Source organism: Tachypleus tridentatus, chromosome 12 (genome assembly GCF_004210375.1).
Source record: "Tachypleus tridentatus isolate NWPU-2018 chromosome 12, ASM421037v1, whole genome shotgun sequence".
Taxonomy (NCBI): Eukaryota; Metazoa; Arthropoda; class Merostomata; order Xiphosura; family Limulidae; genus Tachypleus; species Tachypleus tridentatus.
The window spans coordinates 39,802,478-39,827,333 of record NC_134836.1 but is presented as its reverse complement, the minus strand read 5'-3'; the positions used below and the strand labels follow the sequence as shown (position 1 = coordinate 39,827,333).

The 24,856-nt window shown below is 33.7% G+C and overlaps 1 protein-coding gene across 7 annotated transcripts in view; it reads left to right on the top strand.

The window, feature by feature from the left end:
• The window catches only part of LOC143233084 (protein turtle-like), a 414,845-nt gene extending 390,690 nt beyond the window's left edge, over nt 1-24,155 (top strand). For 3 of the 7 annotated variants that reach the window (XM_076468971.1, XM_076468970.1, XM_076468969.1), the window contains exons 8-14: nt 586-888; nt 5,464-5,592; nt 6,323-6,353; nt 11,576-11,679; nt 14,800-14,981; nt 20,064-20,277; nt 23,777-24,155. In XM_076468971.1, coding sequence (XP_076325086.1) covers nt 586-888; nt 5,464-5,592; nt 6,323-6,353; nt 11,576-11,679; nt 14,800-14,981; nt 20,064-20,246 — 932 coding nt within the window. In that variant the 3' untranslated portion in view covers nt 20,247-20,277; nt 23,777-24,155. The remainder of the gene's footprint in view (nt 1-585; nt 889-5,463; nt 5,593-6,322; nt 6,354-11,575; nt 11,680-14,799; nt 14,982-20,063; nt 20,278-23,776) is intronic. The other 4 variants (XM_076468973.1, XM_076468972.1, XM_076468975.1 and 1 more) reach the window with 4 other exon arrangements.
• The last annotated feature ends 701 nt before the right edge of the window (nt 24,156-24,856 follow it).

The following is a 24,856-nucleotide window of genomic DNA, read 5'->3' as shown; positions in this document are numbered from 1 at the left end:
AAAAAGTTCATTATTGCAAGAGATAAAAAATGTTTTCCCCCTTTTTTAGAAATTTGTGAACCAAAATCTTCGAAAGACTTTATACCTAGCATATGTTTAAATTATGAACTAGTAGATTCGCATTATAAATCTTTTACATTTCAGAAAATCAATGGAACTAAAGAAACATGTATGGGTTCAAAGAAGCAGTGAAATGATGGCGTTGTTTTAACATATATATTTCTTTCTTAAACGGCCCGGCATGGCTAGATAGTTGAGGCACTCGACTCGTAATTCAAGGGTCGCGAGTTCGAATCTTCGTCACACTAAACATGCTCGCCCTTTCAGCCATGGGGGCATTATAATGTGATGGTCAATACCACTATTCGTTAGTAAAAAGAGTAGTCCAAGAGTTGGCGGTGAGTGGTGATGACAAGCTGACTTTCCTCTAGTCTTACATTACAAAATTAGGGACGACTAGCGAAGATAGTTCTCGTGTAGCTTTGAGCGAAATTCAAACAAACCACATCTTTTTTAGATATAAATGAGTTTAGTTTTAATATGGCAGTATTACTTTAACAGTCTACTTTTATTTTCTTTCTCTAGGTCCTCCAGAACCGCTCTACAACTGCACTTTGCTGAATCAAACAGAAGAGTTAATCTCTGTACAGTGCCTTGAAGGCTATGACGGTGGCACCACGCAGCGCTTTATATTGGAGGTGTATGCTGTAAACAGCAACGCTCTCTTAGCTAACATCTCATCAAAAATATCATTGTTTCTAGTAGATGAACTTCCCTCTGGAACGGCTCTGCGCCTTCAAATCTACGCTACAAATGCACAAGGCAGGAGTTATCCTGCGATTATGTCAGCGTCTACGTTGCGTCTCGCAGAAAAATTAACTCGAAAAGGTTAGAGTGGTATATGCTCTATTTAACCTAAAAAACCGTCAAATGACAAAAACTTACAACAACAAACAAACTTGTTAATGTATATATATATCTCAAACTAAAATCTAAGTTAGATCGCTCTCATTGGAATAACGTTAAATTATATTTAAAATATTTATTTTCATAATAAAGTTCAGACTATGAATGGCCCGGCATGCCCAGGTGGTTAAGGCACTCGACTCGTAATCCGAGGGTCGCGGGTTCTAATCCTCGTCGCACCAAACATGCTTGTCCATTCAGCCGTGAGGGTGTTATAATGTGACAGTCAATCCCACTATTCGTTGGTAAAAGAGTTGGCGGTGGGTGGTGATGACTAGTTTTACACTGCTAAATTAGGGATGGTTAGAGCAAATAGCCCTCGTGTAGCTTTGCGCAAAATTCCAAACAAACCAGACCAGAATATGAAATAGAATGAGTTGGAGAGACTCAGAGTTGACGCTATCTAGTCTTATATATCCATTTGTAAGAGTAAATATTATACAGCAGTATTCATAAAAAATAAAGGTACGAAAAGTTTATAATTACAATAGTCACACGTATAACGTAGATAATTAAGCTGGTGGCCATAGCAGATTTAATGATAAATACAGAAGAATTCAGGTTTCACAATAAGTTAGCTAAAACACAATGCTTAAGATGAAAACAGACTTGACACATCACAGCGTGACAGGGTTACTAATTTACTCATAAACAATAATGAGGTGGCTTTAAACGAACAATATGTAGCAGAATACTGAGAAGAAAATATAATAAAAGGTGCTGCAGTGTAGTGTGTATTCAGTAAAATATACACACATGGAAATTCTTGGGTAGAGAAACATTTATTCATGTTACTGAGTGTAAAAGGTTTTGGGGCTGTTTATATAGAGTGAAATATCTTGATAAACAAAAAAACGTTTGTAGCCTTAAGGTGGAATATGATCAGTTTTCATTCTTTTTGCTACTTCCGCGAAAACATTTTTGAAGGTACATAGTCATTTAATTTAATAAAAATACTTATACGACATTCATATGCATACATATAGCGTATGTTAGCGATTTCACGATTTTTCTGCATAACTATATCAAAAATTGGCACATATGACGTCATCAAGTTGGGTGGTTTTGATTTTTAAGACAAGATATATACGAATGTTTCAAAGTCAGAAACGACGACTAAATGAATAATGTTATGGTGCCCAAGGTCTGGGAAGCTCTCTTTGGATGTTTGCTTCCACCATCAGGACCAGAAGCCTTTACTTACCTTTTGGTAATTAAGAAACTTGTATAATCTGAGCTAGTGAAGGTTAGTGAGCGCATGCAATATAACATGACTCAAGCGATCAATCAGCTGTGAAATAAATGTTACCCTACCCATGGTAAAAGCACTTGTGTTGTTTCTCCTCAAGCACTTAGATTTTCCTTCATAATTTCATTTATGATATACCATTTTGATCTTAGCATCTTCATGACTGCTCTTCAGGGAAGGGTTTACTTTCTGCAATACTTCTCTGTCTTTGTCAATGAAACTTGAGCAGTATTATTGTAACCACAGATGCATTGGATGAAGTGTCAGCATAAGAAGCTAAGAATAGGAGGAATCATGAACAGAATGATGTACTTGATGTTTTTATGTATTTCTTGTAGCTTTGGATATTTAAAAGTATCTTAATATCCTATGGAGACTGGCTCCTAGTGACAAAAGACATGCGTTTGGAATTACAACGCCAAAAAACCAGGTTTCGATACCTGTAGTAAGCAAAATTTAAATAGTCCACTGTATAACTTCGTGTTTAACTTGAAACAGCTATGAAGACTGATGCAAAATTTTGTGTGTTGTTTTTTTCTGTTTGGGATCAGCTTCTAAAAGCATATTGGGTTCTAAAAACAAAAGTTCTTTGCATCAGTATTGGTATTTCCTGACACAGATTCTTCGGTTGGATGTAAAAGTTATTGTATTAGACAGTAGACCATATAGCATGGCCGTTGTTTTCTATAGTTAGTGATATTGAAATACATTTACATGTTTACATGAGAAGATCTAAGGGATATCATGAAGGACAAGGCACTGGATGAAACTGACAATGACGACTGAATGTATATACAATTATAAAAGGAAGTAATCAACGGTGTTTTAACACTGAACGATTGTCCATACAGCTAAAACTAGTGCAAAGATAAACGTTTTGGTTGGTTACTTACTTTTAAGGATAAAATTGATTTGCTATATTTAATTTTTAGTATACGTATTCTGAACGTATAAATCGATCGTCTCACAAGAAAAGTCTATTTGCGTTTTACAGTCACGTCAGACTTAATATCCAATTGAAAACTTTATTAAAATAAACATATTTTCAACCCAAGTTTAAATTTAGTTTATGTTATGAAATAACAACGTACAGAACTCAAAAGCAAGAGACTATTTCTAATAGTATAGGAGAGCATAACTTTGTAAACCATGTTATCATTCAAAACTGTTTTGCCCTTTTCAAATTTAAAGCAAAACATCAGATCGTCAAAAATACCATATTAACCTACTAAGAATATGTCATTACTTATATTAAATGAAATAACTTCTGTGTTGCTGCAAGATATAACCGCAGAGGGTGTGTGTGTGTGTTTTCTTAGAGCAAAACCACATCGGACTATCGGCTGAGCCCACCGAGAGGAATCGAACGCCTGATTTTAGCGTTGTAAATCCGGAGACATACCGCTGCACTAGCGGGTGGCCGACTGTCGAGAGAGAGAGAAATTAAAAACGACTTTGCCCCAATTTAAGGTAGAATTGTGGAAAGTACCCAAATAGATTTATATAAGACTTTGGGATATCTGGCGTGTTTAGAGAGTTATAATCTAGAAAAACAACATCTCTCAAACCTTTTTCACTGAGAAACATGTCTTACCTTTGGGACTACAGTGTATCAAAGTTTAATTAGCATAACTGGCTTCACATATAAAATAAAAACATTAAAGTATAATAATTATACATGATGCACACGACTGACATTAAAAAACATGATGGCTATAACACTAAATAAAGCATAACAGTAGGCTGTGTACAACGGATCTTGAGCTGAATAACAAAAATAATGTAAATTAGGGGAATAATTATAGTATAATTAAAATCCAATCTTAATATGGTTACAAGAATGAAAATGATAGCCAAAGTAGAATGGTTTGGTTTGGTTTGAATTTCGCGCAAAGCTACTCGAGGGCTATCTGCGCTAGCCCTCCCTCATTTAGCAGTGTAAGACTAGAGGGAAGGAAGCTAGTCATCACCACCCACCGTCAACTCTTGGGCTACTCTTTTACCAACGAATAGTGGGATTGACCGTTACATTATAACACCCCAACGGCTGAAAGGACGAGCGTATTTGGTGTGATGGAGATTCGAATCCGCGACCAGTGGATTAAGAGTAGAACGCCTTAGCCCACCTGGACATGTTGGGTCGAAGTAGAACGACTGAAACAAATAATGTAATGGAGCTATTATTGTAAAACGGGTACCATTTTATCAAAGTTCTTTTTTATGTATCTAAAGGAAAAGACAATTAAGTCAAGCTACATGTGAATATATTCTTATTTTACTTGTACATGTTACTCGTTAAGCAATGTTGAAGTATTGGATCTAAAAGATTTGTGTGTGTATATATGTGTGTGTATATATTCTTTTATTAACAATTTCTACTCTCATCAGTTATTAAACAGCTTTTGAGCATTTGTTTGAATTATATACAAAGCTATACAATGGTCTCTGTGCTCTGCCCACCACTGGTATTAAAACCCGGTTGCTAGCGCTGTAAGTCCATAGGTATACCATTGTGCTACTAGGGGGTTTATCAAATGACTATTTAGTCCCTTGCTAGTACAGCAGTAAGTTTACGGATTTTCAACGCCAAAATCAGGGGCTCGATTCCCCTCGGTGAACTAGGCAGCTAGCCCAATGTGGCTTTGCTATAAGAAAACATACATACACAAATGACTACTTATATTATTTATTTTTAAGCCAAAAATAGCTGTTTAGTCATAATTTCTTTGGCGCATTACTAATTCCTAATTTGTTCACACTGTACTGAAAATTTAGCTCTTAGTTTTTTATGCTAAAAACCAAAAGAATTAAAGAAAACATATAAAAATATCTGTAGTCTAGCGTAAAATTTATCACTAACATTAGATATGTAGTTCTGTTTAAATTTGGTTGTATCTATTTCTGGAAAAATAATTCTGAAAAAGAAATAGAACTTATCCCTCTTACAACTGGTATAAAATGAAGTTAAAAAGGAATGTACAGGATGGCCCGTAAGTTCCTACCCATCCATGTATCTTATGTATCTGTGTGCTATCCCTCATTCTCGCTGCATAATATTATGCGACGCCATGTTCTGTGAGACATTTTCCTCAACATAGCAGGAGTTATTGTTCCAAATGCCGCGGTAACAGCTGCCTTCAACTCATCATTAGTATTATAACGTATGGATTGGTAGGGACTTACGAGCCACCCTGTACCGTATGTAGTCTCAAATAATATTTTGTACGTTTATAACTTCTGTTTTCTAGGAAGTGGTCAGGCAATGATTATAATTCGACCATTTCTAGCAATTCTGATCTCTATTGTGGTTATTCTGGTCATCGTCACATTAGTGTTGGCTATATATATCCGTTCTAAGAGAAAAGGAAGAACAAAAGGTGAGCTATTGGAATACACCTCGTCAGTTATGCTCTTATGAATAGCCAGAATGTTGAGTGTTCTGATAAACATTCGGTTTCAAAGTTGTTTAATTTAATAATTAAAATCCTTTGGATTATTATTATATTTTAGACATAGATTAAATTTAGCAATTCATGTCGAAAGACAAATGTTTATTCTCTTGAAATTAATTATTTAGTTGAAAAATAACTCTTCGAATACGTTCTCATAACTAATACCTTAAACATCTACAAACGTTCCCGTATTTTTCCTCAACCGTAGCTTTTGCTGAGAAATTTTTTCGCGTTCTGTTGCAAGTGTGTTCAAAGACCTTGCAATTTTTTCACAGTCACGTGTGGTAAACAAAGTTACGCAGTATTTTCTCACTGCGTGATTATCAGGTTATCTCAGTCAAATTACGATTTAGTACTTTATTAAGTTTTGGGTTTATCAGATTATCTCAGTCAAATTATGATCCAGCACCTTGTCAAGATGTTGATTTGTCAGGCTATTCCTGTGAAATATATACCGTTTCCAAAATTTGTTGACATTACATAAGTGGACTTAATTCACCCTTCAGTTAACCTGGAATTTATAATGAGTGATGTTCTAATATTTGAAAACCACTGATTTTATAATTTTATAATGTGTTGCTAAATTATTGAAAGGAAGTGAATATTTTGAGCATGTATTGAAACCTAAACTTACATACCATTATCTTTTCAACAGAACAAGGAAGAAGCAGTTCTGGAACAGAAAAGTAAGTAACGAGAAAAAGGTTTTAAGAGTTTTGGTCTTTTTTTAATTCAGTTTTTACGTGTGTTTTTTATTTGTTGACCATTAGCACTGATAGACTAGGGAGAAAGCCTAATTAAAAGTGGGATTTGATTGCTACCCTTCTGACGCATTCAGGACCACAAGGTGTGGAGCAAGATTTTCTGGCAAAAGGACACAAATTATGAGTCTAAATTTATAGTCCAATACATTAATTACTAGATTAAGCATTACCCTTTTAATAGTAATTTATGTTCAGTGCCTTCTTAATCTCTTAAGCTGAAACACGTGTGTGCCTGCACTTGTGCCTGTGTAAGTTTTTACATTTCATTTCCAAAGTAAATGGTCAACTGTAGCTGGTAATGAACAGTTATATTGAGTTGTGTACAAAGATCCTGAAATCTTCACACAGCCAGATGTTTTTTATTGTCTTTTATTTTGCTGTCTTCTGCTGACTTATGGTTTTGTTTTGTTTTTTTAATTTCGCGCAAAGCTATTCGAGGGCTATCTGCGCTAGCCGTCCCTAATTTTGCAGTGTAAGACTAGAGGGAAGGCAGCTAGTCATTATCACCCACCGCTAACTCTTGGGCTACTCTTTTACCAACGAATAATGGGATTGACCGTCACATTATAACGCCCCCACGGCTGAAAGGGCGAGCATGTTTGGCGCGATGGGAATGCGAACCCGCGACCCTCAGATTACGAGTCGCACGCCTTAACTTACCTGGCCATGCCGGGCCACCTGACTTATGGAATAGACTGTCATATCACTTACTATTATATATACCTTTAATTAATATTTTAGTACTCGTCTTTTTCTTAATAGATCCAGAAAAGTACCTGACCAAACCTATCGTTCGAAAAATTATTTTGAGCATTAACTGAATGATATGCAATCCTAAAGAAAACAGGAACCCTTCACGAAAGTGTAAAAAGTAAAACATTCAGTAGTAAATACATTTTACCTCTAGTACTTGGTTATTTTCAAAGTAGACCTAGTTTTGTTCCAATGTTCATTACGTCAACTTATTTCAAGAGTTAACTTGTTCCAGTCAAGTCCAGAGCAAAGGAGAGGCATATAAGCATGTGGTGATTCTGAATACAGTTTAATAAGAAACGAATAACAAATAGCACAGTCTTTAAGTTTGAGGAAAACAGAGGACTATTATTGGTAAACAAGTAATGAAACTGAATATGTTTGATTAACCAAAATAGATAAATCTTAACATCTTTACTTTTTATTTATTTGTTGACTACTAATAACATGCAATTACCTCTAAATACATGGCCATTCTAGTGTGTTCAGCTAAATCCTACAACTTTGTTTTTTTAAAAGATGCTTTGATACTCAGAGATAAAAACGTGGGCCCGGCATGGCTAAGCGTTCGACTCGTAATCTGAAGGTCGTAGGTTCGAATCCCGGTCACACCAAATATGCTCGCCCTTTCAGTCGTGGGGGTGTTATAATTTTACGGTCAATCCCACTATTTGTTGGTAAAAGAGTAGCCCAAGAGTTGGCGGTTGGTGATGCTGACTAGCTGCCTTCCCTCTAGTCTTACATTGCTAAATTAGTGACGGCTAGCGCAGATAGCCCTCGAGTAGCTTTGCGCGAAATTCAAAACAAACAAACAACATAAAAACGTAACCTATTTGTGTATAATTAAAACAAACCCTAAACGCACTCTCATAAACCACTGCATGTTTACAAATACTACCTGTTGACCGTCTGAAGGTGTTGTAGTGAGAAAATCATCAGAACGTAATAAATTATTCTAGTTGGTTATTCTTGTTGAACAAGAGTATGAGCTATTCAGAGCACAGGATGTAAGTGTAGGTAATACAAACGTGTTTAGTTAACGACAGAACGCGCATCTGTAATGCTGTCAGAGAAGAACGCCGGAGAATATCGTGACTTGATGGAAGATGTCACGTCCGTCACTTGATGGTTCATGAATTTCCAGGTGGTCTTTCCCAGAGCTTAATGATGCTTCAATTATATAGATCCAGCAAAATCTGCTTCTTGCTGACAAGAACAGAGAGACCATGGTTGTAATGAGATAACAGAGAGAGAGAGAGAGCTTTTAAGCTGTTAAAAGAAAACACCATAGTGGCTTGGAGAAGTGTATAACGCTCTGGTTGTTAAAAAAAAGGAGCTAATCAAAGAGACGTAAAGATCTGAGAGTTGATCGTATTAATTTTAATGCAAAACGAATTATACTGCAAATAGTTTAAAGTTTCTTGGAACACTAGATTGTGTATTATGTACCGTTTCAAAAGTAAGTATCTTGTTTACAGAGTTCGTGAATATGCTAATGGATGTATTCTTTATTTATAAGCTTAGAATTTCAATACAGCCATCTGCAATAATATTCGGGCTGAGTAGATGCCTTAGATGATACATGCTTACCATTATATCTTTGTTTTTAAAACGTTGGTTGTAACGTTTCTACAATTATGGGCAACATCAGTGACGAAAGGAGAGAAGGATGATGACGTCGTTGCCGTGGTAACCTTAGTTATAATTACCCATTGAATGTACACCAAAAGTAATAGCGTGTTTATACCTATTTATATCTACACGCTAAGTAACAGATTAAAATATCTTATTCTTATTTTATCAGCAAAACTCGTCACGGCTGATGATAATGAACTCCAACAGAAATATATATCACATAATCTAAACCACAAAATTCTCTACTTTTATGTTTTGTCCATCAAATCTGATGACTTTCGATTTTTTATAGCTAATGGCATAATTAACTAGCTCTCTTTCAGTTTCCTTCGTCTTTTGCTTACTTGTGAAGTCTTATTTTTTAATATGTAAATTATCTTCTCAGAGTCGCTTCTTTCTTTGATTAATCTAGTCTTCAATGTCAGCATTTAGAAGTATGTTAAGACAGTCTATCTTATAGACTTAACGATCGACTGCTGAAACTTTAATCTTTGTCATTAGTAAGATAAGTTTCTAACCAATGAAGCCCTCAGTTTTTTTTTTTAAATCGATAGACTATACCAATCAGAACAGTAGAAGGTTGTTCGAAACAACTGATCATAACTAGTTATATTAAAGTATTATTCTTTAATAATTTAAGTTATTTTTCAAACCTATTTTATGTAGTATGAATACAATCTTTACCTACACTTATTCCTTAGTTTCTCCTCGTAGCAAAAGATGAGTTATTTTTTACATCTAAGTCATTAAAAAAAATCGGTTATATTAAATTGTATTATTCGACTTTTCTACACTGTTCCAATTGCTGTAGTGCCCTAGCGTAAGAAACGTCGTGAGGAATACTTTAAAATTAATATTATAAAAGCTGTTTTTCTTAATCAACGTATCATTACGTTTTATTGGTTTTTACATACATTTGGATACTTTGCTACATCACGAAGTACTAAACAATATATATTTCTAACAGTTAATACTTTATATTCCTAACGGGAGTTTCCTGGCATCTTTGGTGACATATTTCTAGCATCTTCCAATATAGTATAAAAAAGTCCTGTCCAGTAAAACTGCTCAATGCCCAAACAATAATTGAACCGGTTATCTGTGGAAGATAAGCGAATTGTATTTTTTATTCGGAGGGGGCGCTTCCATAATGCAGTGTAGTGGTTAACGTACACGTACTATGAACTAGCAGGTTTTATGTGTGCGACCATCTGAAGTAAAATCATATTAAAAATGGCGGTCAGATCATACTATTCAGCCAAGCAAGAGCAGCTCAAGTGTTGGCAGTGGGTGATGTTAACTAGTTTACCTTTCTTCTAATATATCATTTGAACCTATGGAAGGATATGCGCAGTTAGCTTTTGTGCGATTTTGCACTGAAACAAACAAACTTTGCTTTACGAAGATTAAAAATGTGCAAGTGTGATAGACATTTGTTCCTCACTTTAACAATTCCATAAATGTATCCGAAACGTCGTCCCGAGACTTTTGGGAAGGAACTACACGTTACATAACAATAATAATGTTAAAAAAATGTATTAAGAATTTTAACTCTAACGATTTTGAAACAAAACCGTCATAGAGAGTTTTAAATGTTTAACCACTTATGAATCTAAATTTTCGCGTTGCTTGCACACATTTATTAGAAGAAATAGTTTAATCATGAAATTGTGCATTAGCGAACATTTGCTCAAAGTTACATGTTGGATTTACGAATTGATATACATACATTTCTCTGATACTTGTAAAGCGTTCAGATCGCAAAATTCATTAAATCGTAAAGATAGTGGCTTGACAAGTTAATCCATTTTAAAAGGTAAACTAAGTGTCGTCAAGTGTTACGTATATTGCTATAACAGCTAAATAAATATTTGTTGTTGTTCTGATGAATAGTGAAAACTATAACAGTGATTTCTAATGTAAAGAAATGAGGAAAGTTAACTTGGAAAAACAATTTTAAAACGAATGAAAAATTAAAAAAGAATGAATAACTAATGAAATACCGAGAAAATACAAAACCACTAATTTTATTATTTATAAAAGCTTGGAAGTATAAACGAACGGTCTAAAACATGGGTATGTCACTAAGAAAGGAAACATAAATAATATTTATTTCTGTTTCATTAAAATATTTTAAGGGAAGAAATGACAAAACATGAACTTGGAAGCTTAAGATTATAAAACTAATGTATTATTGGGATTAAGGCCGAAAATAGATATATCAACAATGATACATAATAAAGGAATCCGTATATTCTAATTATCCTTCATTATAAGTATTTATCTCTTACTAGCTAGACCGATATATTAAACTACATCGCTTATATTAGGTTAATTGTATTTCTGATTCTTACAGACAGCTTAGAATAGTTAACTTCTGTCTTCGATAATATATTAAGAATGCATGCTTTCCTTACTAGGTGAGAAATTATTAAAGGTCAAGGGTAACTGACATCAGAGTTCATTTTTCCTACACTCTTGTCCGTATTTCTCCCCATCCTGCATTTTTTTTTATAGCAAAGCCACATCGGGCTATCTGCTTAGTCTACCGAGGGGAATCGAACACCTAATTTTAACGTTGTAAATTCATAGACTTACTGCTGTCCAAACGGTGGACACCTGCATTGTTAGCCATCCAGAACTTTAATTGAATGATATGTCATCACTTTATGCAAACATAATTATTAAACTTGAGAATCGATAATTTGATACATTTGTAAATTGTGATGTCCTTTTTCATATGCTATTACCTTTAGATCTGGGGCCCCTCTGAAGAAAGACGTGGATGACATTACTGAGTTTGACGACAAGGGACCAGATATAATACCTGCTAAAAGTGCTTCCCATTTACCATATACAGGTATAGATTAATACTTATTCTTTAGTCGACTTAGAATTGCTTTTGTAATTTATATGGAAGAGTTGATGTTACAAAAATACCTTGTTATTTGTATATATTTCAGCATATTGATGCACATAAAGTTATATGTGTAAATTATGAAACTATGGATATTGAGAAGAAACTAAAATGAGTAATAATTTTTGTAAAAAAATTACAAAACTGGAATTAATCCAATTACCAATTAGTTAACAAAAGAGACTTACTTTTAAAATACAGTATTGGTCAACATTTTACACACTGTTCTACATTGATATTATTGTCTACATATATGGAATATTTCTGAATAAATATCTGAGAAGCAACAGGGAAGGACAAGTATGCTCCAAACAAATATGTATCAGTTATTCTTTTGGACTTTATAAGTTGTTTTGAACATTAGTTTGTCAAAATATAAATATACTCTTGTTTTGTATAAAGGTTGTGCTTTTGGTATAGTTATTTTTCGAAACAGTTCAACCCTTTGTTTAAACAGTTTTTCTTTGTACTTATCTCGTCACATGCGAAAAGTTATAGCGTGTGAAATTGTTCGACTGCTCAGAAATGGTATGAAACAAACATGCATCGCCAAAATTGTAGGTTACTGTACTGTATCCAGAATCCTGAAACGTCAACGGAAAATCTATTGGTAGACGCTGAAAACTACTGCCCAAGATCACAATATTATGATCAAGTTAACACGTTAAGATCGAAAGAAGTTTTGCAACACTTTACAACAGGAATGATATGAACACATTTATTCTAAGATATCTAGAAGAACAGTGAACTAATGCTATTTTGCAGGAAGAGGTGTCTGCAAACCGATATTAACCACAATTTGCCACCGTTACAATGTTACTTGGGTAAGACAGTATGCCAACTTATAGTTAAAACACTGGCGACATGCCGTTTTTTCAGATGAGTTCTGGTTCTAACTTCTTAAAGCTGATGGTAGGATTCGTGTTGGTCGTTTATTTGGAAGACAAGTGAGAGAAGACTGTCCTTCCCACAGTAAGTGGGCAGCTATTCATCATGGTTGAGAAACTGTTCTTCATATCCTCCAGGGAAACGACAACAGCACCTTCTATAGAAATTATTTGGAAACGATATTTTTGTCAAGTGACAGAGTAACATTTGATAATACCTTTGTGTTGCAAAACGACAGTGTCAGTGCCTACAGTGTGTGTATTGTACAGGGTTAACTTTACCAGGCGGATGTTACAAGATTACCATGGTCAGCAAAGTCTCCAGATTGTAATCCATTTATAAACTACTGGACAGAACTGAGCCTGAAACTTGCTAATCACGAACCAAATCCATCTGACAGAGTTGAGTTGAAGTGCCTTTTAGTGACAAATTGGAAAAGAATTACACTACATTACATCAATAACCTAATCGACAGTATGCCACCTTGCCTTGTGGTAATTATTAGTGTACGAGAAGGACAAACCAAATACTGAATGTTTGAAATGAACTGATATTAGGTTATAGAACATGTCGCATTGTACAAATTTCGTATCTGGATGTTTCATATAACATACATTTCTCAGTCTGACAACACTAAATGTGTTCTATCATAACAATAATTATCTCGTATGTTGTAGAATATGCACATATTTTGGCCAAGAGTGTATATTTTCAATTGTTCTGTTGACTTGTTATATAAAAGCTCATTTACAAAGTTTTCAACTGGAAATATCAGTGTTTATTTATTACATCTAGTAAATAAGATAATAAGCTAGCTAAGATACTACATCTAGCATATAAGATAATAAGCTAGCTAAGATACTACATCTAGCATATAAGATAATAAGATAGCTAAGATACTACATCTAGCATATAAGATAATAAGCTAGCTAAGATACTACATCTAGCATATAAGATAATAAGCTAGCTAAGATACTACATCTAGCATATAAGATAATAAGCTAGCTAAGATACTACATCTAGCATATAAGATAATAAGCTAGCTAAGATACTACAGCTAGCATATAAGATAATAAGCTAGCTAAGATACTACATCTAGCATATAAGATAAACATCGATAATTTTTCTATCAAAAACAAATGAAGTTAGTGATATTACGTTGTATGTATTTTTATTGACTTCGTAAAAGCATACTTTGTACAATTATTGCACACTGATGTCTTTAGCACGATGATTATATGTATAAGCCTTTTTCTAACAATATACTCCAAACACACACAAATAGAACACAGTAATTAAGTTAGGTTTTAATGTTTGATTTGGGAAATTTTTGTTATGCTATGCTCATTGTTAATCATAACGAAGTATATAAAAACAATGAAAGTGAATATTATAAGTATATATGGTATTTTGTGATGTGTTTTACTCGGACATATAAGAAGTTCAAGGATATGCAGCATTTAGAGTAATACAAGTTAAATGTCAAATCTAATATATATTTCGATATACCACTTGTCATTTATTATACTAGTTTTAGGGAATCACAACCCTCATTATCAATGCTGAACAAGAGCAAATAAAAAAATAAGGCAAGACTTAGTATAAAGAAAAGAATAATGTATTAGAAAAAGACGTCTCAAAACACCATACATTTGGTATACGTTAACTATTTATATGACGCCTAGTTTTATTTATTGGAATATTTCCTTGTCCAGGGTTACCGAAGACAGATGAAAGTCCCCCAAAACCAGTATAGCTTAAATGCAAGTGGTAAATCGAAGATATTTTTTAATATCCTAAAGTGTTCACTATATCTTTATTTTTATTTTGCTAGGGTTAATTTTGAATAGTTGCTAACTAGTATCCAGAAATAATTGATAAAAAGCCATTACATGATGAAGGTTGATTACGTTTAAAGTAAGTAGAAATCGTTCTCTAAAACCCAACAAGTCATCATAGTTGGTTACATTACAAGTACATATAAATTATCCACTAAAATCCAAGAAATCATTAAATTTGACTACGTTACAAATACTTAGAAATTAAACATTAAAATCCCCCACACAGTGAAAGGTTGATTACGTTGCTGAGAGAAATGAGAATCTGTTAATCTATAGGAATATATTTTCAATATTTTTATATTTTTAACTATGTTTTCGTGTATTTCTGATGAAGGCAGTATGGATGAAAAGGATCAACAATGTTTACAGCTGAATAACGTCGTGAAGACAAATTACAACTTACATTATCCAGGTGGAGATTGTGCAGTCGCTATGGAATCACATTACGGTAGTTCCATGAGTTCAGCCAGTTACCTCGAAGACCTCTCAAATCATAGAATGCTTTCAGTCACGGTAGTATGTATGAACGTAATGATTTAATTGATTTTGTTAGAGGGTGTTTAGAAATGTCATGCTTTGTGTTAGTGGTAATCATATGGTATTTGAAATATTATTATTGGGTTATCATATTATTTATACGAAATGTGTTTTCGTGTTTCAGTACTAATAAAATTTTTCGTGTTTTTTTTTTCTGATTTAGATAAATTTTATTGTATTTTGTTTTGTATATTAAGAATTTCATGTAATGTCAGAAGCCATGAAATAAAAAATAAGAATCACATGTGATATAACTTTTATATCTGTAGATATTTTTGGTTTTTCAAATACCTGGTGATATGACCAAAAAGACTGAATTTGTAACTCTTAAGCTTGGAGTTCCTTCAACTAGGGCTTCGGTATGCCCAGGTGGTTAAGGCGCTCGGCTCATAATCCGAGGGTCGCGGGTTCGAATTCCCGTCACACCAAACGTGCTCGTCCCTTCAGCCGTGGGGGTGTTATAATGTTACGGTCAATCGCACTATTCGTTGGTAAACGAGTAGACCAAAAGTTGGCGGTGATGAATAGCTTCCTTCCTTCTACTCTTTCACTGCTAAATTGGGGACGGCTAGCGCAGATAACCCTCTTGTAGCTTTGCGCGAAATTATATAAAAAAAAAAGATTCAATCGATATTTGTGACTTTGTATGGCATTTTGTATATTTTGGCCTTTGATATTTTCCGAAGGACACGTGGGCTAAGCAGTCAGTTCAGTGACGTCGACGTTTTAGACACAACCTTCTTATATATAGAGCTGCTAACCAGAGAAAAGGCAATTAGAGGCACAAATCGCTTACACGGCTATTATTAACTGAATATGGAATTAGTTGTTGCTTTTAAAATGTGTTCAGAACTAGAAGTGCAAGGCGTGTTCTGCAACATATCGTGGATCAAATCTTGGACTTTTCTTTTATTTCCAGCATAAATGAATCTTACCTATATCATTCCTAGCCTTTTATTATGCATTAAACCAAAGCATTACGACGTAGCTAACGCAATTTAACAAAGAAATAGATGCTCGTGAAAGCTCTTTTTTAAAATGTTTACCAGTTTGCAAATTGCAATAATCAGAAACTAAACTTGTTTATTTAAGCTACGTTTAAGTCGCTTAAAATGTAAACAATATAACAATATAGCGAAAGACGCACCTCAATTGTATATCTATTTCTATATAAGGTGTGTGAAATGCAAATGCTAAGCCTACACCAGAATAATCAATTTAACGTCTATCGTTTCTAAAATGTCAATTTACAACCTCTGGAGAGACAATTTTAAATTGTTGTTGCACTTGTCGGAAAATAAAATGTAATTTACGTTCACATAAGGAGCTAATTTAGGAAATAATGTTACTGACAACGTTTACTTAAGATGTTAATTTCTTAATTACGATATACAGAAAGAAACAAAAATTAGGCAAACTTTCAACGCAAGAGGAGACAAATAATTTGAGATCTAACTTTAGTTTTACAAATAAAAGTTAAGTGGAGTATGATAGCAAATGAATTTGTTTCTTAGAAATAAGATTGTCATTTGGTTATCTGTTTCTATACTGCTAATGTAGTTCATTAACAAGAAATGTGTTCTAATAAACCCCTTGTTAGTTTGATTTTTTTTAAATGGAATAGATTCTCCTAAAGTTGAAATAAATATAATGTATTTATACAATGTTTTACTTTCGTTTCTAAACTTGTTTCATTAGGAGCAGCAACTTTCTTAGTTATCTAGCTAATGATAGTTCCTGTATTCTCGTGACTCATAAAGTTTTATTATTCCAAATGTGAGACTTTGGAGTAAAGTGTAAATCAAACAGACGATGCACTCCAACCATTATACTGATCTTTCATCTCTTACTATGTTGTAACCTCTAACGTGTAGTTTTTGCTTTAGTTTACACTTCTGAAAAGGTGTTTTAAAATATTACTAAAGAAAAGAAGATAATGCCACATTATAATATACACACACAATATATATACTCAGAACTGCCACATCAGATCTATATTTTCCACTTCATGCAACAAAATACAATCCAACAGAAGTGACGATTCACATACGTGGTTCACTTGTTTGAATGAATGTCTGTCGGTGTTTGGGAAGGAAAAGTTCATACCCTGGAGGGTCAGGTTCTCTGTGATCTCTTCCTCCTCCCCGTACTTATGTTCTTGACGGATTGGTATTTATAATTGTAGAACTGAATATTATTTTGATCCTTTTCAGGGCAATGTCCATGTATTGTGGCTCATATATAGTGATTATTTTATTCTATCAGCAGAATGTCAAGTTTGTTGGTGGCATTTTTTTATTTTTTTATTTTTATTGTTTAATACACATATGTATATATATTTTTTTTATTATTATGTAATATATATATATGTCTTATTTATTTTTATATTTAAAATATAAATTAACTGGGGAGAGATATTTAGGACGAGCTTCATCATGTATGAGGTATCTGTCTAGTTTGCATAGTAATTCGTTTTTCATCCAATTCTTATTAAAGTACATTATTGTACTATGTAGGAGTCTATCTGGTATGGTTGGTATGTTCGAGTATTTGTGAATGAACTGAGTTGATATAGTTCTTGGAACTCTGTATGGAGTTGTGAGGAGTGTGTTTTGGATTGTTTGTAGTTTGGTTTTAATTATTTTATTGCTTACAATTATCCATGCTGGAGCTGCATAATCTATTACAGGTCTAATATATGTTTTATAGATTTTTAGTATGTTATCTGTAGATGCTCCACTGTTTTTACCAGTTAGACTCCTAGCATAGTTAGTTCTTCGCCAGACTTTATTTTTAATTTCGTTCACATGATTGATCCAAATTAGTTTCGAATCATAGGTCAGACCTAAAAATTTTGCCGATGGGGCAATCTGGAGTAGTGTGCCATTCATATATAATTCTGGTTGTTGTTATTTGTTTTGTCAATTTCGTAAAGACTACGAGTTGTGTTTATTTTTATTCTATATTTTTGACAGTATTCACTTATTCTATTTAGTTGCGGTTGTATGTTAGTGGCTGCTATCGTGGGTATTGCGGCACTTTTCCAGACTTCCACATCATCTGCGAACTGTGAAGAGAATCCATGATTCGGATCCCTCAGTGGCATATTGTTTACATACATGATGAAGAGTATAGGGCTAACCACCCCTCCCTGAGGGACTCCAGCTTCAGGAGTAAAGTATTCAGAAAATGTTCCTTCAACATTTACTCTACACTTTCTATTTTCCAAAAAGTTAGATAAATAATGGCATTGACCGTAACATGATAACGCCCCCACGGCTGAAAGCGCGAGCACGATTGGTGCGACCGGGATTTCCAATAATAAACAAACATGTACATTAAGAACAGGTATAGATGAAACAGAAATATTAGTGTTATATATAGTTAGTCTTAAACACTGTAACACTGGGTATTATATTTTTGTGCTTACTAGTGATTACTTTCTCTCCTATCTTAAAATTGACCAAAGTATTCATTGTATTGGAATCTGGAAATTATATTTACAGACATATTCGTAAACCGTTAACGCTTATTACGTGTTCTGGTATTTGAATGTAATGAATTAAACATTTTTATATCATTTTTGTATGAAAACATTTAGTTGCACAACTGCAGGTATGACGACTTATAACGCTAAAGTTTGTGCTTCGATTTCCTTGATGGGTAATGGGTACAGCATAGATAGCCCATTCTATAGCTTTGTACCGCAAACAAATAAACCGAATATATTTAGAAGAGACAGGAGGAATATCTAACTTAGATACGTAACAAGTTCAAGCATTAACTAAGATAACAAAACAATGTATCAGATGTAAACATACCAAGAAGTGTAATGTTTTCAATAAAACAAAAGAAATATGGAAATAGCAGCCAAACTACTTTAAAGACACCCTTTTTTCAGTTTTATTTTAAAAATGTTCCAGGCGGAAAATTGCTATGATAACAAAAAATAATAATTTAAACTTTATTTTTTGAGCTGATTGTAATCATAACGTCCACTACTCTTGTGTTACTTACCCTGATAAAGCCAACGTAGCGAAACATTTGCAGAAACAAAAGTTTTTCATTATTATGTAGTGAATGAAAGTCGTTTTTTTTTTTTATCCTGTTGTTACCGATATAGTACGGATTGACTTACAAAGTTGTCACTGTTTGTATCGTTAAATACTCTTACGGATTGACTTAGACTGTTTCCGTTATAGTATCCTCAAATACCCCCCAAAGGAGAGTTCACGAACAAATAAATGTAACATTAAGCTAACTTTGAAACATAACTTATAACTGTTATTAGATAGGGTACCCGGAACATGCTTCTGAACAGATTCAATCACACAGGAAGACTCCAATTAGATAGGGTACCCGGAACATGCTTCTGAACAGATTCAATCACACAGGAAGACTCCAATTAGATAGGGTACCCGGAACATGCTTCTGAACAGATTCAATCACACAGGAAGACTCCAATTAGATAGGGTACCCGGAACATGCTTCTGAACAGATTCAATCACACAGGAAGACTCCAATTAGATAGAGTACCCGGAACATGCTTCTGAACAGATTCAATCACACAGGAAGACTCCAATTAGATAGGGTACCCGGAACATGCTTCTGAACAGATTCAATCACACAGGAAGACTCCAATTAGATAGGGTACCCGGAACATGCTTCTGAACAGATTCAATCACACAGGAAGACTCCAATTAGATAGGGTACCCGGAACATGCTTCTGAACAGATTCAATCACACAGGAAGACTCCAATTAGATAGGGTACCCGGAACATGCTTCTGAACAGATTCAATCACACAGGAAGACTCCAAATCCTTTACCCATACTTTTTATAGGAAGCATTAAGTTACGATTTTCTCATGTAAAAAACCAAAAACAACATAATGCAGCAGATCGTCTTTGTTATTTTGAGAGCTAGATAATGGACGTTTCGCCATTTTTATTTATTTCAGTTCAACTATAGCTTTACTTTCGAGCCTCAATGATGTATAAATATTTGTGTGTTAGAAGTTATATATCTTAAATAAATGTATTTACTCTTATTTACTCTTTAGCAACCTGAAGAAATAACGTACGCTGACCTGTCCCTTCCCAGTAGTGGTCATTGCTTTACTACTGTAAGACGGCACGAACCGCCTACCGAATATGCTAAAATCGATTTCAAGAGAAAAGACTACGAAAATCAAAACGAAAGTGAAACATCAGTGGGGAGGAATGGTCGAGAGAGCACAGTTTAATCGTGAACATGATATTTGGGGAAAATTCCGTGTAAGAATAACTCTGCAATCTTAATTTTAATGGTCAATTAATATAATGGTCTCGCTCTAATTGTAAGGGTTTACATTATATAGTGGATCAATTATAATTGTAACAGAGGTTTATACAAATCTAAAATGGTTTCTGTATATTGGCTTTTCATTAATTATAAGGCTCAATTCCATATACTGGTTTCATTATCATTTTAAGGGGTAATACAATAATTCTAGTTTCAATTTAGCGGTAAGATTCATTCTCACTTTCATATGCCAGTTTAACTCTTAAGTATAAGGATTAATTCGAGGTATTTGTTTAATGCTACACAAAAATTCCATTTGATAAATCAAAATTGTTTGTTTTATGCGTGAGATTAATTACCAAAATAATTATTAGAGACGTTTTTACTTATTTGTCGGCCTGATATGGCCAAGTGGTTAAGGCATTCGACTCGCAATATGAGGGTCGAGAGTTCGAATCCCTGTCTCACCAAACATGCTCGCCGTGGGGGCATTATAATGTGGCGGTCAATCCCTCTATTTGTTGGTAAAAGAGTAGCTCAAGAGTTGACGGTGGGTGGTGATGACTAGCTGTTTTTCCTCTAGTCTTACACTGCTAAATTAGGGACGGCTAACCCAGATAGCACTCGTGTAGTTTTGCGCGAAATTCAACAAACAAACAAACATATTTGTTTCTCCTATGTTTAAACGACAAATATATCAGTGTTGTAGGTTTTGTTCGTAAAATGAGTTTTTGACTAGAAAATACGATGGTTATTCAGATTTCTTTATTGAATTATAAATTTAACTAGAGCCTCACACTTTATGTTTACTGTTGTTCGTCCATTACGTTTTGTGTTCAAGGACTTAGTTTTTAGTTTGAAAACTAAAAGCTGATATTTACTCTGAAGGCATACAAATAATAACGTTATAAATAATACCCATTTATTCTTTATATAAGACAATTTGCCATTCGTGTAGAAAGGTTTCCAGTGAAAAATGCAACAAAAGATCTTAATATCAATTATTGTATAGTACACCAACTAGTGGCTTAGCGGTAAGTCAGTAGACTTATAACGCTAAAATCTGAGTTTCAATACCCGTGGTGGTCACAGCACAGATAGGCCATTGTGTAGTTTTGTGTTTAATAATAAATAAACAAAAGTTATTGTATACGTTGAAAGTAAAAATAAATTACATAAGTTTAATTTTTGCATAACTTATTCATTCGAACATTATATATAATTTATTTTAGTTGTACTAAAACTATGTATACATGTATACTACATATATTATAATACACGCAGATACATATCAATATCTAAACCCATATATAATTTTAAACATGCACTATAGCTTCGCTTATAAAGTACATGCTTAACACAACCTACATGAATGTTACTGTCTACTTATCACATAGTTTTATCTATAAATATTGACTCTTTCCTCTGTAGATAAGAATAATCTCATTGATTGCATTTGTCTATATTGGAAATAAAATTGTTAACAGGCAGATCGTTCTTGTATATTTACTAAGTATTTAAGTCTGTTGCTCTTTTTTTTCGTGTTTTTTTTTCAAAATGGAATACATACACGTTTTCTTTTTAGAAATAGAGTTAAAATTATTATTTATATGTACATATAGTTTGATACAGTCAGGAATAACAAAGCATTACGATAATTATAGTGTACAGAATCGGTATAAAAGAGCTTTTAACTGTGATACGTTTGTAACATTTTATTATCAAGTAATTATAAAAGTATTGTATAAGTAATAGATATGGCATTACCCGACTTTTCAACACATGTTAACAGCTTATTCTTAAGTGGTGTTCAGTTGACGTTTCAACCCATCTTAGTGTTGTGTTCTCAAGCGGTGTTTAGTAAACGTTTCAACACATGTTAATGGCAAATATTGAATCGGTGTTCAGTGAAGGTTTCGACATAGAGTCCAATGCGATAGACACTATCGTCCCATAATTAACAGCAATTTTCAACTCGGGTATAGTTAACTCACTAAGTTCTGAGTTTTACAATTATACATGTATCATTAAATCTCAATGTTAGCTAGAATATCTTTCCAGCAAAATATACTTTGTTTGTAATTACTGTATTGCACCATTATTCTCAATCATATTTTAAAATCACGTCCATCAGAATACACTCATATGTTGCTTCATCCCTTAATGGGTTTAAGTGGGGCTGATTGACTGACTAAAGCACTACTGACGCACGTTAGGTTATTTGTCAAGTGTTATACTAAATGGAATATCCTTTATTTGAGTAAAATATAAAATATCACAATTAAGTAAATAGAAAGAAATTACAAATCGATGAAATATTGACTTATTTTATTATGCCAACTCAATATTGGTTACATGTTTCTTTTTGTTTGCATTGTGTTGTTTTCTTTTATATTTAGGCCAGTTGGATTAAGGCGTTCGACTCGTAATCAGAGGGTCGCGGATTCGAATATCCGTCGTCCCAAACATGCTCGCCCTTTCAGCCGTGGGGGTGTTATAATGTTACGGTTAATCCCACTAGTCATTGGTAAAAGGGAAGCCCAATATTTGGCGGTGGGTGATGATGACTAGTTGCCTTTCCTCTAGTCTTACACTGCTAAATTAGGGTCGGATAGCGCAGATAGCCCTTGAGTAGCTTTGCGCAAATTCAAAAAACAAACAAATAAATCTCTATAGTTAAGTTGAGATTTCACTCTTATATTCATTACAATCCACTTAACTTTTCTCTTATATTTTTATTTGTTTAAATAGATGTTTCGTTTCTTTGAGAACTACCTGCCCATAGCTGTCTCTAATTTTGAAATGATAGTTTTAAGAAAGCTCCTAACTGTTTACTCTTGACTAACCCAATACAGCAGATAATGGCTTCGTGGTCAGGTCGGTCGGCTTGCGATCTGTGGGTCGCGGGGTTAAACCTCCATCGTCGAACATGTTCGTCCTTTCAGCTGTGTGGTGCTATTATGTGACAAAATCACATTATTTGTTGGTAAAAAGTAGCATGAGAGTTGGTTGTGGATAATTCTTCTAGTCTATCATTTAAAAATTAGGAACTACTAGATAACCCTCGAGTATAGCTGTAGGGAAGTTTAATAGAAACCCTCACAGCGTTCCCACGACCCCACAGAAGCTTGTTTAGTGCACGGACACACTCTTCCTCAGACACTTTAATTAAAATTACTTACTAGTTTTTAATTACTTAGAGAATTCAATATAACGAAAAGTAATAATAAAAATTGTTTATGTTACATCAGCACTACTATTCAAAATAGGAAAAGTAACTTGATTCAGAACATTTTGCGTATGTTGTTACTTTCAATTGAAACGATTGCGAAGCTTTCCTGGGCATGCGTACCTTAATTTCAATGGTATTGGTGAACAATGATACACTTGAAACATGCAGATGTTTTATTAATACAAAGCTTTAGTTTATTCGAAACAAGTTGTATATAGTAAAGAATATTAATAAGTTGTGATTTTATTTAACATATACAGATCCGCCCAATCACGTCCCGCGTCGAATAGACGCAACGGCATCTGTTTTCGTAGATGGAAGTCGGGCCTTTCATCATGTTCAAACGAAGATAAAGACAACAAAATACACTAGGACAAGTGAGAAGGACTTAAAGTTTCATGGTAAATATCGAGTAACGATGGCCATTTTGAATGATCAATGAAGAGAACAAACCTTTTAAATCTTATATGTAAGAGAATACTGCTTGTTATTTCTTGTGCTAAGTTTCATTGCCTTATCTGATGTGTATTCTAATTTCAAGATGTTCGTCAATGCACTTTCGGTATCTGATTATCCACACCACAATGTATTTAGGAAATCTACTTCGGTGAATTAATAAAGAGTGTTTATAATATAATTCCGGATCCTTCTGTGTGGCTTAGGCCTCTGAAAATCTGTTAAATAAATATCGTTGGCTTGTGTAGCAGAAAACAAAAAAAAAAAAATAAAAATTCTAAACCTTTGTTTACCTGGAACTCAGGTTTAAAGTTTCATAGCTTTCATGTATGAAGTTTCAATGAATGACAGTTTTCATAAACTAAGAAAAGACTTAAAAATATTTTTAATATTTGAAACCCGTTTGTTATGGTAATTGTTCAGGTTTTAATTAAAAAACAAAGTGAACATTTGGCATTGGGATAAAAGAAATAAAATCTAATTTTCAGTCGTAGTTTAATTTGGAAATTTTTAAAAATATCACATTTTAAAATTTGATACAAGTATACGTCACCTTCACACGTTTTAGAACACTGCAAATCAAATAAACACAACATAACCATAGAAAACACTCAAATACTAAATAAAGAAACAAACATGAACAAACGCAAAATTAAAGAAGCCTCACTTATACAACAACTCAAGCTAAAAATAAACCAATACAAAGGAACACCTTTATACCTATACTAAAAATAATATAATAAATAATAATAATAAAATAAATAATATAAAAGTATATATTCAACCATCTAAGCACGTTCTTTACATTCCGACACTAAGTTACACAACCCCTTTCAAACATGTGGTCAGATTCCGGTCAGTTACCTCTTCCTTTCTTTGTAAAC